General features: G+C 35.3%; 1 protein-coding gene across 1 annotated transcript in view; it reads right to left on the bottom strand.

Annotated features, from left to right (window-relative positions):
* The window catches only part of LOC103901692 (probable ATP-dependent RNA helicase DDX10), a 55,430-nt gene that overhangs the window by 21,489 nt on the left and 20,989 nt on the right, over window positions 1-12,952 (bottom strand). The window contains exon 10 of the mRNA XM_009282615.1: window positions 2,162-2,263. Coding sequence (XP_009280890.1) covers window positions 2,162-2,263 — 102 coding nt within the window. The remainder of the gene's footprint in view (window positions 1-2,161; window positions 2,264-12,952) is intronic.

The following is a 12,952-nucleotide window of genomic DNA, read 5'->3' on the forward strand; positions in this document are numbered from 1 at the left end:
GATAAGCTGTTCAAAGAACTAACTGCATTACTCAAGAAGTTAAAAGCTTAGCTGTCAAAGAAAAGTGAGATATTAATAATATGCATGAGATCAGATATTTATTTAGTGAATATCAAAATAAAATAAATTATTTGAATAACTATAATTTTAAGAAGCAAAAAGATGAAATTTGGAAAAAGAGACAATTTGCTTAGGCTGTGGTGGTTATACAACAGATCCTTTTAAAGCACTATGACGCTTAAAGGAAAAGAAGATATCAGATTAATTCAGTTTCCTTACTGATATTGTCCACATTCAGTTGGGGGGTTTTTTGTTTGGTTTTTTGTTGTTGTGGGGTTTTTTTTAAAACAGCAATGTCAAAAGAAAGCTTTAAGCACAATTAGACTTTTGATAGTTGTTTGACTCCATTCTAGTCCTTATTTTCGCTGTACTTGCCTTAAAATTGAACTGTTATTCTGGTACAAAAAAAAGCACTTTTCCATTGATGCAACATCAGATTAGCAAGAATGTGTTAAGAGATGCAGCCATGGATGCCTCCCCAGAGACACATCTAACTTGGATTATAAATAGAAGACACATTTATTAGGGGGGAAATGAAGTACTTGCCTTATTAAAATTGAACTGTTATTCTGGTACAAAAATACCGATTTGGATTTGCATGAATAAATACAGGCTAAAGAGGCTTTTTTACCATGTTCCATGATAAGCTGTTCAAAGAACTAACTGCATTACTCAAGAAGTTAAAAGCTTAGCTGTCAAAGAAAAGTGAGATATTAATAATATGCATGAGATCAGATATTTATTTAGTGAATATCAAAATAAAATAAATTATTTGAATAACTATAATTTTAAGAAGCAAAAAGATGAAATTTGGAAAAAGAGACAATTTGCTTAGGCTGTGGTGGTTATACAACAGATCCTTTTAAAGCACTATGACGCTTAAAGGAAAAGAAGATATCAGATTAATTCAGTTTCCTTACTGATATTGTCCACATTCAGTTGGGGGGTTTTTTGTTTGGTTTTTTGTTGTTGTGGGTTTTTTTTTAAAACAGCAATGTCAAAAGAAAGCTTTAAGCACAATTAGACTTTTGATAGTTGTTTGACTCCATTCTAGTCCTTATTTTCGCTGTTTTAGCAGAAGTTGTCTTATGTTTGAAGTTCATGCATGTTCTACACAGAATTGATACCCGTGTTTGACCAGAAAAGGTGTATTTACTTCACCGGCTGCTGTGTAATCAGTTTGTTATATAGATGCAGCATTCACAAGTGCAGTTCACAAGTAATTAAGAGATTACCACCGATGCTTTTTAGTGGTGTGGGGTTTTTCTATTAATTTTACAGTTAGGGTTTTTGTCTTTCCTACGTGTCTATTACTCTGCATTTAATAGAAATTGGAAATATAAATGCTTTTTTATTTTTACATGGTATCATTATATGCTTCTGCAACTCTTTCAAAGTCAGTTCTCTTTTGTACAGATAGCATAGATCTCTACAGGTCTCCATCGGAATACTCTCTTGTATGTAAAATGACCATTTAGCCACATCTTTTATTTCCTATTCTTCAACTAAATGATTCAGAAAGATCATGACAGATCAGAGAAACAATCTAGAACTAAGGTAAGAGAAACAAGAATGATAAAAGGTATAAAAACATAGAAGGACAGATTAAAGAAATTGTAATTGTTTAATCTGCAAAAGAAGAGAAAGAGATAGCATGATAATGTTCCATTACATAAAAAGTAGTTGCAAAGAGTAAGAGAATACATAATTTTCCATATATTCTTGGCACAGGACAAAAGAAATATTTCACTTAAATTACTTACAAGGCTTATCAGATACTTGAAGAAAAAACCTTAATGGCAGGAATTGTTGAGTATAGATGAGATCACTTTGGGAAACTGTGAAGATATTCATTGGCAAGTTAGACAAGCATCTGATAAGAATGATTTGTGCAGCTGATCCTGCCTTTGGGAAAGGGGATGGAACAGGTAACCTCTCAAGGTCTTTTCCTTCTACAACACTATCAAAATCAAATTATCTCCCTTGTTTGTCCAGCTCCAGGCAATTCAAGCACTTTACTCCATCAGGATCATCATAGACTCACCACACATTATTCCTATAGAAAGAAGGCTGAATAACAGACAAGCCATTAGTCACTTACTTGATTTCACTGACAGGTACTTTCCTCTGTGCCAGCTGTTCCACCATGCCTTTTTCTTCTGAGGGAAGCAATACTAACAAAGCTTCACCACCTTCTTTGTATCTGATTGAGGGGGAAAAAAAAAAAACAAACACCACAAAAGAGACCTCAAGCAGACATGCAAAAAATACAATTTTTTGTTGATGTTTTAATACCCAATGAGAATTTACATTTGCTTCCTTATAAGCAGCCCAAGGAGCAGACAAAAATCCTCACTTTAAAAAGGGAAAAGAAAAGGCAAACCAGTTAAGTGACTTGCCAATATCTCCACTTGAGCTGATTTCAAAACTACACCTAGAGCCCTAAACATCTGGGACCAAGACACAGATTCAGATCAGTAGATCTTTCCTTCCCTAGATTAGAAACATTTCTGTAGTAGTCAAATGGCACTTGATCAAAGCTTACAACACTAGAAGATCTAGCTACTTGCATTCATCCTTTACCAATAGGTGTCTTAACACCTGGAACAACTGATTCTCCTTTGCACATCCTGCAAGTGTAAAGGTTAGGAAAGGATAAGTGCCTTGATCCCAAACAACTCCTACTTGCATGTTCAATAAAGGCTACTTTTCTAACAGGTCACAGAGGCATCACTGAAAGAAAAGCATAAAAACAGGAGTTCTTTCATTTATAGAAGCAGTTTTTAGGTGCAAAAGAAAAAATACTCTCAAACTGATCCCGCAAGATCATATCTAGTATTCACTCTTCAATGCATTTAACAGCTGTTAATGCATCAAATGTAGCTGAGTTAGTAGTTACTCAAGATACATGGTCAGCAGAGAAATAAAAATTCTTCTATTTTATTCTTAAAGCATCTTCTTGTTCACTTTCTTTTTGTGAAAGAAAATGTCAGTTCCTACTTTTGGCAAATTTAGTAACTTGAGGACATTCACGGAGAACAAAAAAAAAAATACCCAACAGCATTAGTAACCAAACAACAACGAGTTAACTGAAAAAGTAGTAATGATGAGTTAGCTTATCTGCATTATCTAAGTCCATATCTATTGTAACACATATATTATTTCTTCATTTACATTTACCGTACAGATTGATAGGAAAATATTGCATAGAGTCCTCCATTATATAAAAAACAACAATCCAAGTAAATTTCAGAAATATGCCAAAATTGGACAGAATCCAACTCGCAACCAACTGAAGAGAGGAATGTGTGGGACAAAGCAAAATAGGAGAGTGGTAAGTTACTATGCAGAGCAGCTCTAAACTGCCAAGAGCTACTCACAGGGAAGTCCCTAGGCAGCAGCAGGTTGTAAGCCTATACATAAACTGCTATGACAACAAGTATTCCATCTATTTGAAACAGAAAATTCTCATCGTATTATTTTTCAAGTATCAATTTCTATCAAATTATTTACTACCTTAGCAGGCCTTTGGTTTGGTTCCTACTCCAGTCATATTTGTCTTTTTTTTTTTTCCTATGCTGGTAAAATTTTTCATCCATCTTAAGCATATCTGGTTTGTCCTTTCTGTTTTCTATAAGGAAAATTAACTGTTTCCTCTATCTTTATTCCACTCAGTCTGTTGCCATTTCATAAATCTTCAGCTTCTGTTACTCCATCATACAGTCTCCTGTTGGGTCTTTACTCCAATTGCATTCACTCTTCTCCATCAAGAGAACCATCAAGGAAAGAATATTATACAAAAGGTATAAACTGTCAGCAGAAGGGTAGGAGATGTTATTAGTTTGCCTTTGGGTCAGAGACCACAGAGAACAATTTACAAGACTGTAAATGAAGAAATAATATATGTGTTACAATAGATATGGACTTAATCACATATCTTTCCAATAAAAGCTCAGAGTGACAGAAGAAAACACCAGTTCAGTCTTTGTGGATAGAAGAGGGGACATAAGTGCTATTTAAGGAAGTATTAGAGTCAAGACTCCTTGGCTTAAGAGAGCTTTTAAGTTGGAGGCCAGAGAGCGCAGAAGGATGTTTTCAGGCACACCAAACAAGAATCATACCATTAACTGATAAAAATAATTTCAGATGGAATATAGGGAGCCCACATTTCTCCAAGTATACACAGTTATCACTTGGCAAAAACAGTACTGCAGAACTGTTTGAAAACTATAAACACTATCTGTCACAGCATAATAAGCAATGCAAGTAGCAACAAAATCTGCAGTTAAAACAGTCTGACAGCTTTTATTACAGCTCTCTGCTTTCATTTGATGAATTTGAAAAATCACAACAAAATGCTCTTGGATGCTGGGTTTTTTTTTTTGCCCAATGCTATACATGATGGGTTTTGGGACTGACTTTTAAAGATAATTTTAAAATGTTTAATAAACGTTTTCGTCATGAGATTTTAACCCTTACATTCTAGATTTCGAAATTTTACATGGAAATCAAATTGATACAAGAGGAGAGTCTCTGCCACATACCAGCACTATGTAAATTTACTGGTTTTATATGGTTTGGTAAGAGTACCAAAAGAAGTGGTAAGACATTTGGACTTTGTCCCAAAAAATACTGCTTTAAGGTTGTGGGTGAGGGAGAGATACTGTACAAAAACTATACTAACTTGATTTTAATCCATTTAATTAGTAGACCTAAAATGTTCTTAATGCAGAAATATCAGCTTGTAGAATCTTTCTAATAAAGAGTTCTAAAGCAACCCCTATGCTTGGTTTAAGGCAATTTATTATCTTTACCAACAGCATAGGGGGACGTAAGTCACTGCTGACCAAACATCCCATGAATGTTTGGGATTGGATCCCATTAATGATTGGGATTAATTATGTAATAATTAAGGTTGGGAATGACTTGCTTACATAGACCAAGTGTACCTTCTAAGAAAGCTCTATATATTTTAACCCAGCCAAATTCCACATGATATTTCCACAAAGTGGGTGCATGTCAGATACTGCCACTGCTTGAACAAGCAATGAAATCCCAGAAAGCCAATGAAACTTAGAGGACTTTGCATTTTATGGCAATAATTAATGATCACAGTTCCAAGGCAGCTAATTATTCATCAAAAGAACCTGAACTCTCAGAGCACTGTTGGAAAGAAGGATGAAAATGTTCTCTTTTATCTACCCAAGGCTTGTATCAGACAGGAAGACAGAGATAATATTGCTGCCAATACTAGTCTCACTGATTTAGAGTGCAGAATAACACACAGCTCTGCTATTCTCTTCCGAACAGATGCTACGAAAGGAGAAGATTCCAGAAAGAGCTATGAGAATGATCTGATATCTAGAAAGAATGTCTGTTTAGTCTCTTAATAAGAATCTTCCCCATTTGTCAAGATGACCAACAAAGTCTTGATCACAGCGTATAAGCACCTACAAAGGATGATTTTTGCAGATTCTTTAAATTTAGTCAAAGGTATGAAGTGATTTGTGTAGTTTTGTTGCTTCCGGCATTTGTAATCCTGAAGTGCTTGACTTTGCATTCTTAAATTGTTGCTTTATTATATTTATTTTATTCAGTGCGCAACACACAATGAAAGACCAGTGCCATACAAATCATGGAAGAAATGCCCATCACGGGTCAGAGAGTGCAGACATCCTCTCTGCAAGCCACAAACCCAAAGTCTGGAATGATATAGCACTGGAAATATCATTCTGTATTAGTTTTGCTTTTATAGCTTTTCCTCAGTACCCACGAGTCACTCTCAAAACAGGATGCAGGATCAGAGGAACCTTCAATCTGACCCTTGAAAGGTGTTCTTGTGTTATTAGTGCTAAACACATTATATGCTGAGTCAGTTACCTTTTCAGAAAGTACAAATTCAGGAGATGTAATTCTAAAGGCACATTTGATAATTCACAAAAAGAAAACAAGCATTAAATCTGGTATCTATGGACAACAACTAATTCAATGTTTACATTAAGTCTTGCAAAGCCTTTATACAGAGAAAATAGTACTATAGCTAAGTAAAGAAACAATCACATAAAAATAGACAAAGAAGAGACAGAGGTTTCCAAACACCTATACTTTCTCATCTTTTGGCAACTACTAAGGAAAAAAAAAGGCAACATTAAAAATATTTCTCAGAGCTGATGCCTTCAGAAATTCAAAGGGACTGAAAGACATCTGGTAACTATTGATGCAGTGTAATCTTTTTCCCTACCTATTTTAGAAACATTCACTCTTTTAAATGCCAATATTTTAAACGTACTTGAAGTTAAGGAGGAACAGTCTTTGCCCATTTTTACATTGTAAGTGTGATTTAATTAATTAAAACAGTTTAATATTAATGCTGTTCTTCAGAGCTAAACATCAAAATGAAATCATTACAGAATTGAGAAAGCTGAAAACCAATCTTAAGTACCATCTGGTAAGGTTTGTATCTGTTCAGTGTCCCCAATGGGTGTTTAGTTAAAGAAAGCAAAACACAAGCCCACAAAAAAGGAGTTTTACTTGGGCAGAGTATTATCTTATTTCTCAAAAAAGAACAGAACAACTCCGTAATATGCTAATAAAAAAATTATGGTCGTAAAGATAAGCTCAAAAAGAGAGGTTGCAGTGGAAAATTTAAGTTTTCAAGTGTGTTTTCTCTGTGTCTTTCATACTAAAAGCTTCTATATTGGCAAACTTATGAAAGCACAAGCTACTAAAAATTACATAAACATTAAAGAAAAGAACACTTAGATCTTCTGCTTAAAATTTGTTTCCATTACAATGCCTAAAACTTAGGAGAAAAGAACATCCCTCAGTATCCTAAGGGAATAAAATTCTCCACTAAAGCCAACAAAAGAACATTTCTGTAATTATTTTCAGATCACAGTTCCTTTAAACCTTTATATACGATAAAGCAGCAGAGTCAACCTCAGCTACTGAATTTCTTCAGCAGGAGGACTACTTCTTCTGCAGATGAGAAGAAATTAGGAGAAGTTCTCCCCATTCTTGCTGATTGCAGCCTTCAAGTTGTCCATCATCGCTAAAACCAAACATCTGTCCCAAAAGGCTAATTCACTCTGGTGATTTATTATTCACTAAGTATGCACCTCAGCTGTGCTGGAGAAAAGTAAATTAAAAACCTCAAAGTAATCAAACTTTCTTGCACTGTGTAGTAATTGATTACTTATCTTGTCATCTTCTCAAGGTGATCAAGAAAGCAGAGCAGGGACTCATCTTTTCATTGCGATTTTAACAGTCTCTTAGGATACCAGATAGAATTCATTCCAATTCTACGGAAAATTGCATCTTACTACCAGCAAGTCTTTGGAAAAAAAAAAAATTCACATACTTCTAGTTCAAATCTTTTTTATTTTCTAGTGTCTATTGGCTTCAATACTTATCAAAAAGGCAAGTAACTTCTCTGCAACTCAATCTTGACTTACAAGCAAGGAAGCTGTGACAAATCATCATTAGCACTCTAAAGCAAAGGGTAGGAATGATATATTTACACTGACTGCAGATGACAAAAAGGATGCCTACAATCAAGGGCAAGCACCAAAGGCTGGACAAGAAGGAAATGGGATAATTTAGGACAATGTGGTACTGGCTAATTAGAAGTAGAGAAAAATGGTTTAAAATGTCAAGAGCACCATTTCCCTAGCAAAGAAACACGAAGAGTTGCCAAATAGTTTCATTTCATACCAAAAAATAAATAAAATAAAACACTAAAATCAAGAGGATAGTTTATTCACCACGACAGAATCTATCTTAAACTTCTTCTAAAAATCACCCTGAGTCAACAGCTGGTATCAAGTGTGCAGGAACTAATAGCATGGCAACAATTCAGTGAGGACAGGATGAGAAAAAATGCTTTTTGTGCAGGCCAAACAGACATTCACTTTTTGCTAATCTTAACTTATCTTAACCTACCCTTGACCAGATCCAGCCAAAGGCTGCATATGCCCCTAGCCAATACAATTAAAGCAAACAATGCTACCATTATCACGAAGGCAATGGATGAAATCATACCGTGGTTATTAACCAATTCCACCTTACCATGCAGCTGGAGTTGAGCTTGTTCTAACTACATTCAGAGTAATTTTACATCCTTACCACAACCATTGTAACATATAGCTCAGTCAAATGCACCATATTTTAATTGTCAGTGACATACGAGTCACGGTGATACCAGAATAAAATAGGAATGGGAACCATCTGATTGATGGTCATCAGGCACCAGTGTTCTGCTGTAGGGCAGACATCCAGTAGGAAAAAAAAAAAATGATGGGAAAGCAATGGAAAGAGAACTGTAAGAATATGCCTGCGTGGATATGCAGACCTTACAGGAAATGTTATATAGGTTGTCTTGAACAGATGTATTGCAACGTTTCCCTAACATTTGTATTTCAGAAGATACAACAAGTTGATGCCAAACTTCAAGAGAGTTAAAGGCAGTATTTCTGCTTTGTTTGGCAAGAAAAAAATAATCTATTTTAAAAACTGGCAAAGGAGAAAATGGAGATGATAAGATAATAGTAAAATTTGGGGGAGGAGGGCTGTGGATATAAAGATACTTGCATTACAGTTTCCTGAATTGGAATACTTCCCATTACAGAAAACTCAATATAAAGGAGGTGATAATGTTTTTGAAGATATTTACCACACACGAACATGCAAGGAACCACAAGTATATAATTTTTATGCTTTGGAGGTCACACATCTACCACCATACTCAAAAAACCTATGTTTTGTGGGTATTTTTAATCTCTAACTTAAATGGGACTTTACCAAGTTGACTTGATTAAAGATCTAATTTTAGCCTAACTGGGCCAGGATGGATAGTATCAACATATGCTGCCATCTCATCTGTCAAAAGACACAGAAGTAAGGTATCACTGCAAAACTTGTGAGCTTAAATCAAAGCCATTCCTAAAAAGCTTTGCATTCTAAGCCAACAAGCCACCTTCGGAAACATTAGTATTGCAGAAACTCTCCACAGTAGATCCCTTCAGGGAAAGGAAATCAGGTGTTAAGGAAGCCAAATCAACTTCTCAACTCTTTCCCACCCAGGTCAAGTTTGCTAGACTTAAGAGAAGTAAGCAAAAGACTGCTTTCCTTAAAACATTAAGGTCAGTACATTAAGCATTTGGAATAGCATCAAAACCAAGCCCACTAAATTTGCCTGGTTTTGCATGCGCATGATGATACACTCTAATTACATATTTTCCTTCTTCTTCCACTGGACCCTTTGTTCATCAAATATGGTTGCCAAACTATTAATACAAAACTATTTAATAGTTACTTCCACTGTGAAGCCAAATTATTCACCATCTAAGGTGATCATTTATTCACTGCACACCATTCACACCCTTCTCAGAACACAAGTATTCTGGAGCACTTGATTTTGCAACAATAATGTTCTTTAAACCTTTACATACAATTTTAGTTTCCATAAAGGAATCCAGAACAAGACAATCCCATCACATGGAATAACTGACAAGCAAAATTCAAAAAGCAGCACAGATCCCTGCTTCTACAGCAAAGATTTACCCCCGTAAAGACTGAAAGAATAAGCCAGTGAAATTATACAGGTATTTGTTAATGTACACACTATCGCAATTGAGATTTGAGGATGAGGAGAAAAAACCTGGCATAGTACAGTTCTTCATCTGTTGTAAGAAGTACTTGAAAAGAGAGAATCACCATCTGAGTATGCAAATGTACATCTAGTTTTTAGAAGCCAGGTTACAGTGACTTCCCAATCTATAGGTTAGCTAAAAACCTAACAATCATGCTTAATATAACACAGACTAGAAAAAAGTCAGTGAGTCAAGTTCTATTATTTCTAGCATGTAATTTATATATTATTTTAAAATTATTTTCAATTCCTTGATAAAATAACTATGGTAGTGAAGGAAAAAAGCACTGTATTGATGCAGACATTTATCTGTGTTACACTCGTATGTAAAGGAACAACATAAAACATCTATAAAAATATATCCAAAATATATCAAAATGGACAGTTTTATTCTGAGAAGACCTATTTCAATCCGATATGCATATGAATAAATCTGTTCACCCACACACTATCCTTCAACACAGAGAAACTAATATCCATATCTACCCCCAAGGCCTTCCACAGAAATACAATAATTCATAGTTTTGTTTTAAAATTCAACTATTAAATCTGATTATATAAGATACCATTTTTAAAGGTATTTCTTAAACAAAGTAACAGCTTTAGGTCTCTCATACTGGGCTCAATTCAGGCAAAACTTTGTTTCCAATTATACTACCTTCCAGGCCTTCTGACACAATGAGGACTGGTGAAATCTAAGCTTCAAAACAAGAAAACATTATTTCTCCGAGCCCAGGACCAAGAAGAGTTTTATCTACTGTTTATCATATCTGCTACACTGCTGGGTTTCTTCCCTTACACGGTAATTTGTTATTCTATTTTTTAAGTGACAAATGGGCACAGAAAAACATGCATGAGTATCAGAATTTCTATCCCATCTACATGATCAATGGTCTGTTTTTGTGATAGGTATTTTTCTTTAAAACAACAAATCTTTAACAAGAGATCTGTGTGCGCTGCTAACTGAAACTGGGCTGTATCATCAACAGTAAGTCCTACTAAAGCAGCCCAACAGAAATTACAACAGACCAGAAAGCGTGCTTGCTATTCACAGCTGAGCAAACGCTGCAGACAGCCCACGTTCACTGCTGTTCCTCGATTCAGCCAGGGAGAAGAGCTCTTTCCCATGGGTTGTGAACAGTCCAACATCCCATGGAGCATTTAAAACAAACAACAGAAAGTGAGCCAGCTTCATTTTTTGTTTTTGCTTTAGCTCACTTCTAATGCTTTGTTAACTCCTATTTCTCCATGGAGAAAGTGACCTTAGCAATATTTATGAATATTTTTTTTCGGATACTGAGCTATGAAGTTAGAGATTGCTTTGCGTTTTGTTTATTTTGTGGTTTGTTTTGTTTTCCTCTGATCACTTAATATCCTTTTCCTTCTCCTGTCTGGACGGTAGCCCATTTACATCTATTGCCAAGTTCTGAGAACCATGCAACTGGGTTTTATTCATACCACAAAACCATAACCCACTTCATTCAGGCATACTGGCTAGGTGACCTTGTTTGCTAGACAGACTTAGTCACAAGAAATAATGGACAAGAACAGGCAGTGCCTCACCAACCTTATCATGCTAGTCTCAGAATAAATTGAATTCAAAAGGCCTTGGGAGGTTGTTGGGTCCTCCAGCCTAGACTGTAAGCAAACCATTTTCCACAGCAGCTGTGTTCACTCTACTGCATTAAGATACATGTGCTTATTTATTTTTTATTACAGCTTACAGGACAGCTTCATGTCAGCAGGTAATAACCTTAGCCATTAATATTTCAGTGTATTGGAACATTCATACCATGCCATTATGAAGAGAATTCTAATGGATAACACAGTGCCAGTCAGTCCGACTGCGGCATCGCAGGCCGCTGTCAGGAATGTAGCTAGGGTACAGTGTTTAATTTTAGAGAATTTAATAATGTGAATTGCAAGTTAAATATGTGGTGTCGTCAATTTCTTGTGACCTCCACCAGCAGCTATTTTTACTTAAGATAATGACTTGACTGCAATATAATATGAGATGGTCTAAATACTGCATTTATTTTTGAAGAAACATCAGTAAAAGTGCTTCAATAGGTCTTAAATATGAAAAAAATAATCAAACAAGGAGCTGCCATCTTGACTGTACTGTTTATTCAGGACCCAAGACATGTATCCCTGGGATATATTTCCCAATGCAAAAAAAACAAAAAACAAAAAACAAACAAACAAAAGCTTCCACCATTGAAAAATAATTCCATTAAGTCACTCACATTTTTAAATGCTTTAGTGCCACTTGCAAGGATTACTCTAAAGGCTTATTACTCTCACTTTCACACATATTATGTGGAATTACTTAAGGAGAGCCCCAATGAGCGTGCTTCAAAGCATTTTACTTCATGACAGAGTAAGATCATTATATGACCTGCCCCTTTTCACCTTTCCAAAATTTGATGTGCGTGTATTCTTCAGTATTCACAAGGCATCTAAAAGACTATATATTTTTTAAGCCTTTATTCATACTTCTTGGCTCTAATCATCATACCAGCCAGTACAAAGATGGTAGGCAATAGAGAATCCTGTTTTGGGAAAATGGACTTTTATTATTCTATTTGTTTTCAGAATGTAATTTACCAAAGGGAAAAAAGCATATGTAGAACTAGACAGAACATGCATGCCTGTATGCACACTATGTTTAATGACGACAACAAAATTACAGTAACTTTCCTAACTCAGTTTAAGCACCTAAGAAACCTAACCAACAAGCCTGGATTGAATACCATCAGAAGTCTGAGCCTGAGTCGGACCTAAAGCCTACATAAAGTTCCAGAAATACCACAGATAAAAACTGCAGAGCAAAAAGATGTATTCTGTTCAACATTCTACTGTCAGTATCTTTAAAAAAAGACTCCTGACAGAAAAATCACTAAACTCAAGTAACAGTTTTTAAGTCTCCTCTGAAGTAAAAAAAAAAAAAAAAAAAATGGGGGGAGAGGAGTGGAATGCTAGGAAAGAAAGGAATTAGTTACTGAGACATGCCAGGATACAGGTACATCCAAAATACAAGATATTTACGCATGAATAGAAAGACAAAATAGACTTTTCAGTGTCATTTCTACTCATCAATGCAATCACGACTGAAAGAAAAACAACCCTATATATGTTTCTTTCATGCCATATGTCCTGGTTTCGGCAGGGATAGAGTTAATTTCCTTCCTAGTAGCTGGTACAGTGCTGTGTTTTGGATTTAGGAGGAGAACAATGTTGATA

This window comes from Aptenodytes forsteri, unplaced genomic scaffold (genome assembly GCF_000699145.1).
Source record: "Aptenodytes forsteri isolate BGI_AS27 unplaced genomic scaffold, ASM69914v1 Scaffold294, whole genome shotgun sequence".
NCBI classification, from domain to species: domain Eukaryota; kingdom Metazoa; phylum Chordata; class Aves; order Sphenisciformes; family Spheniscidae; genus Aptenodytes; species Aptenodytes forsteri.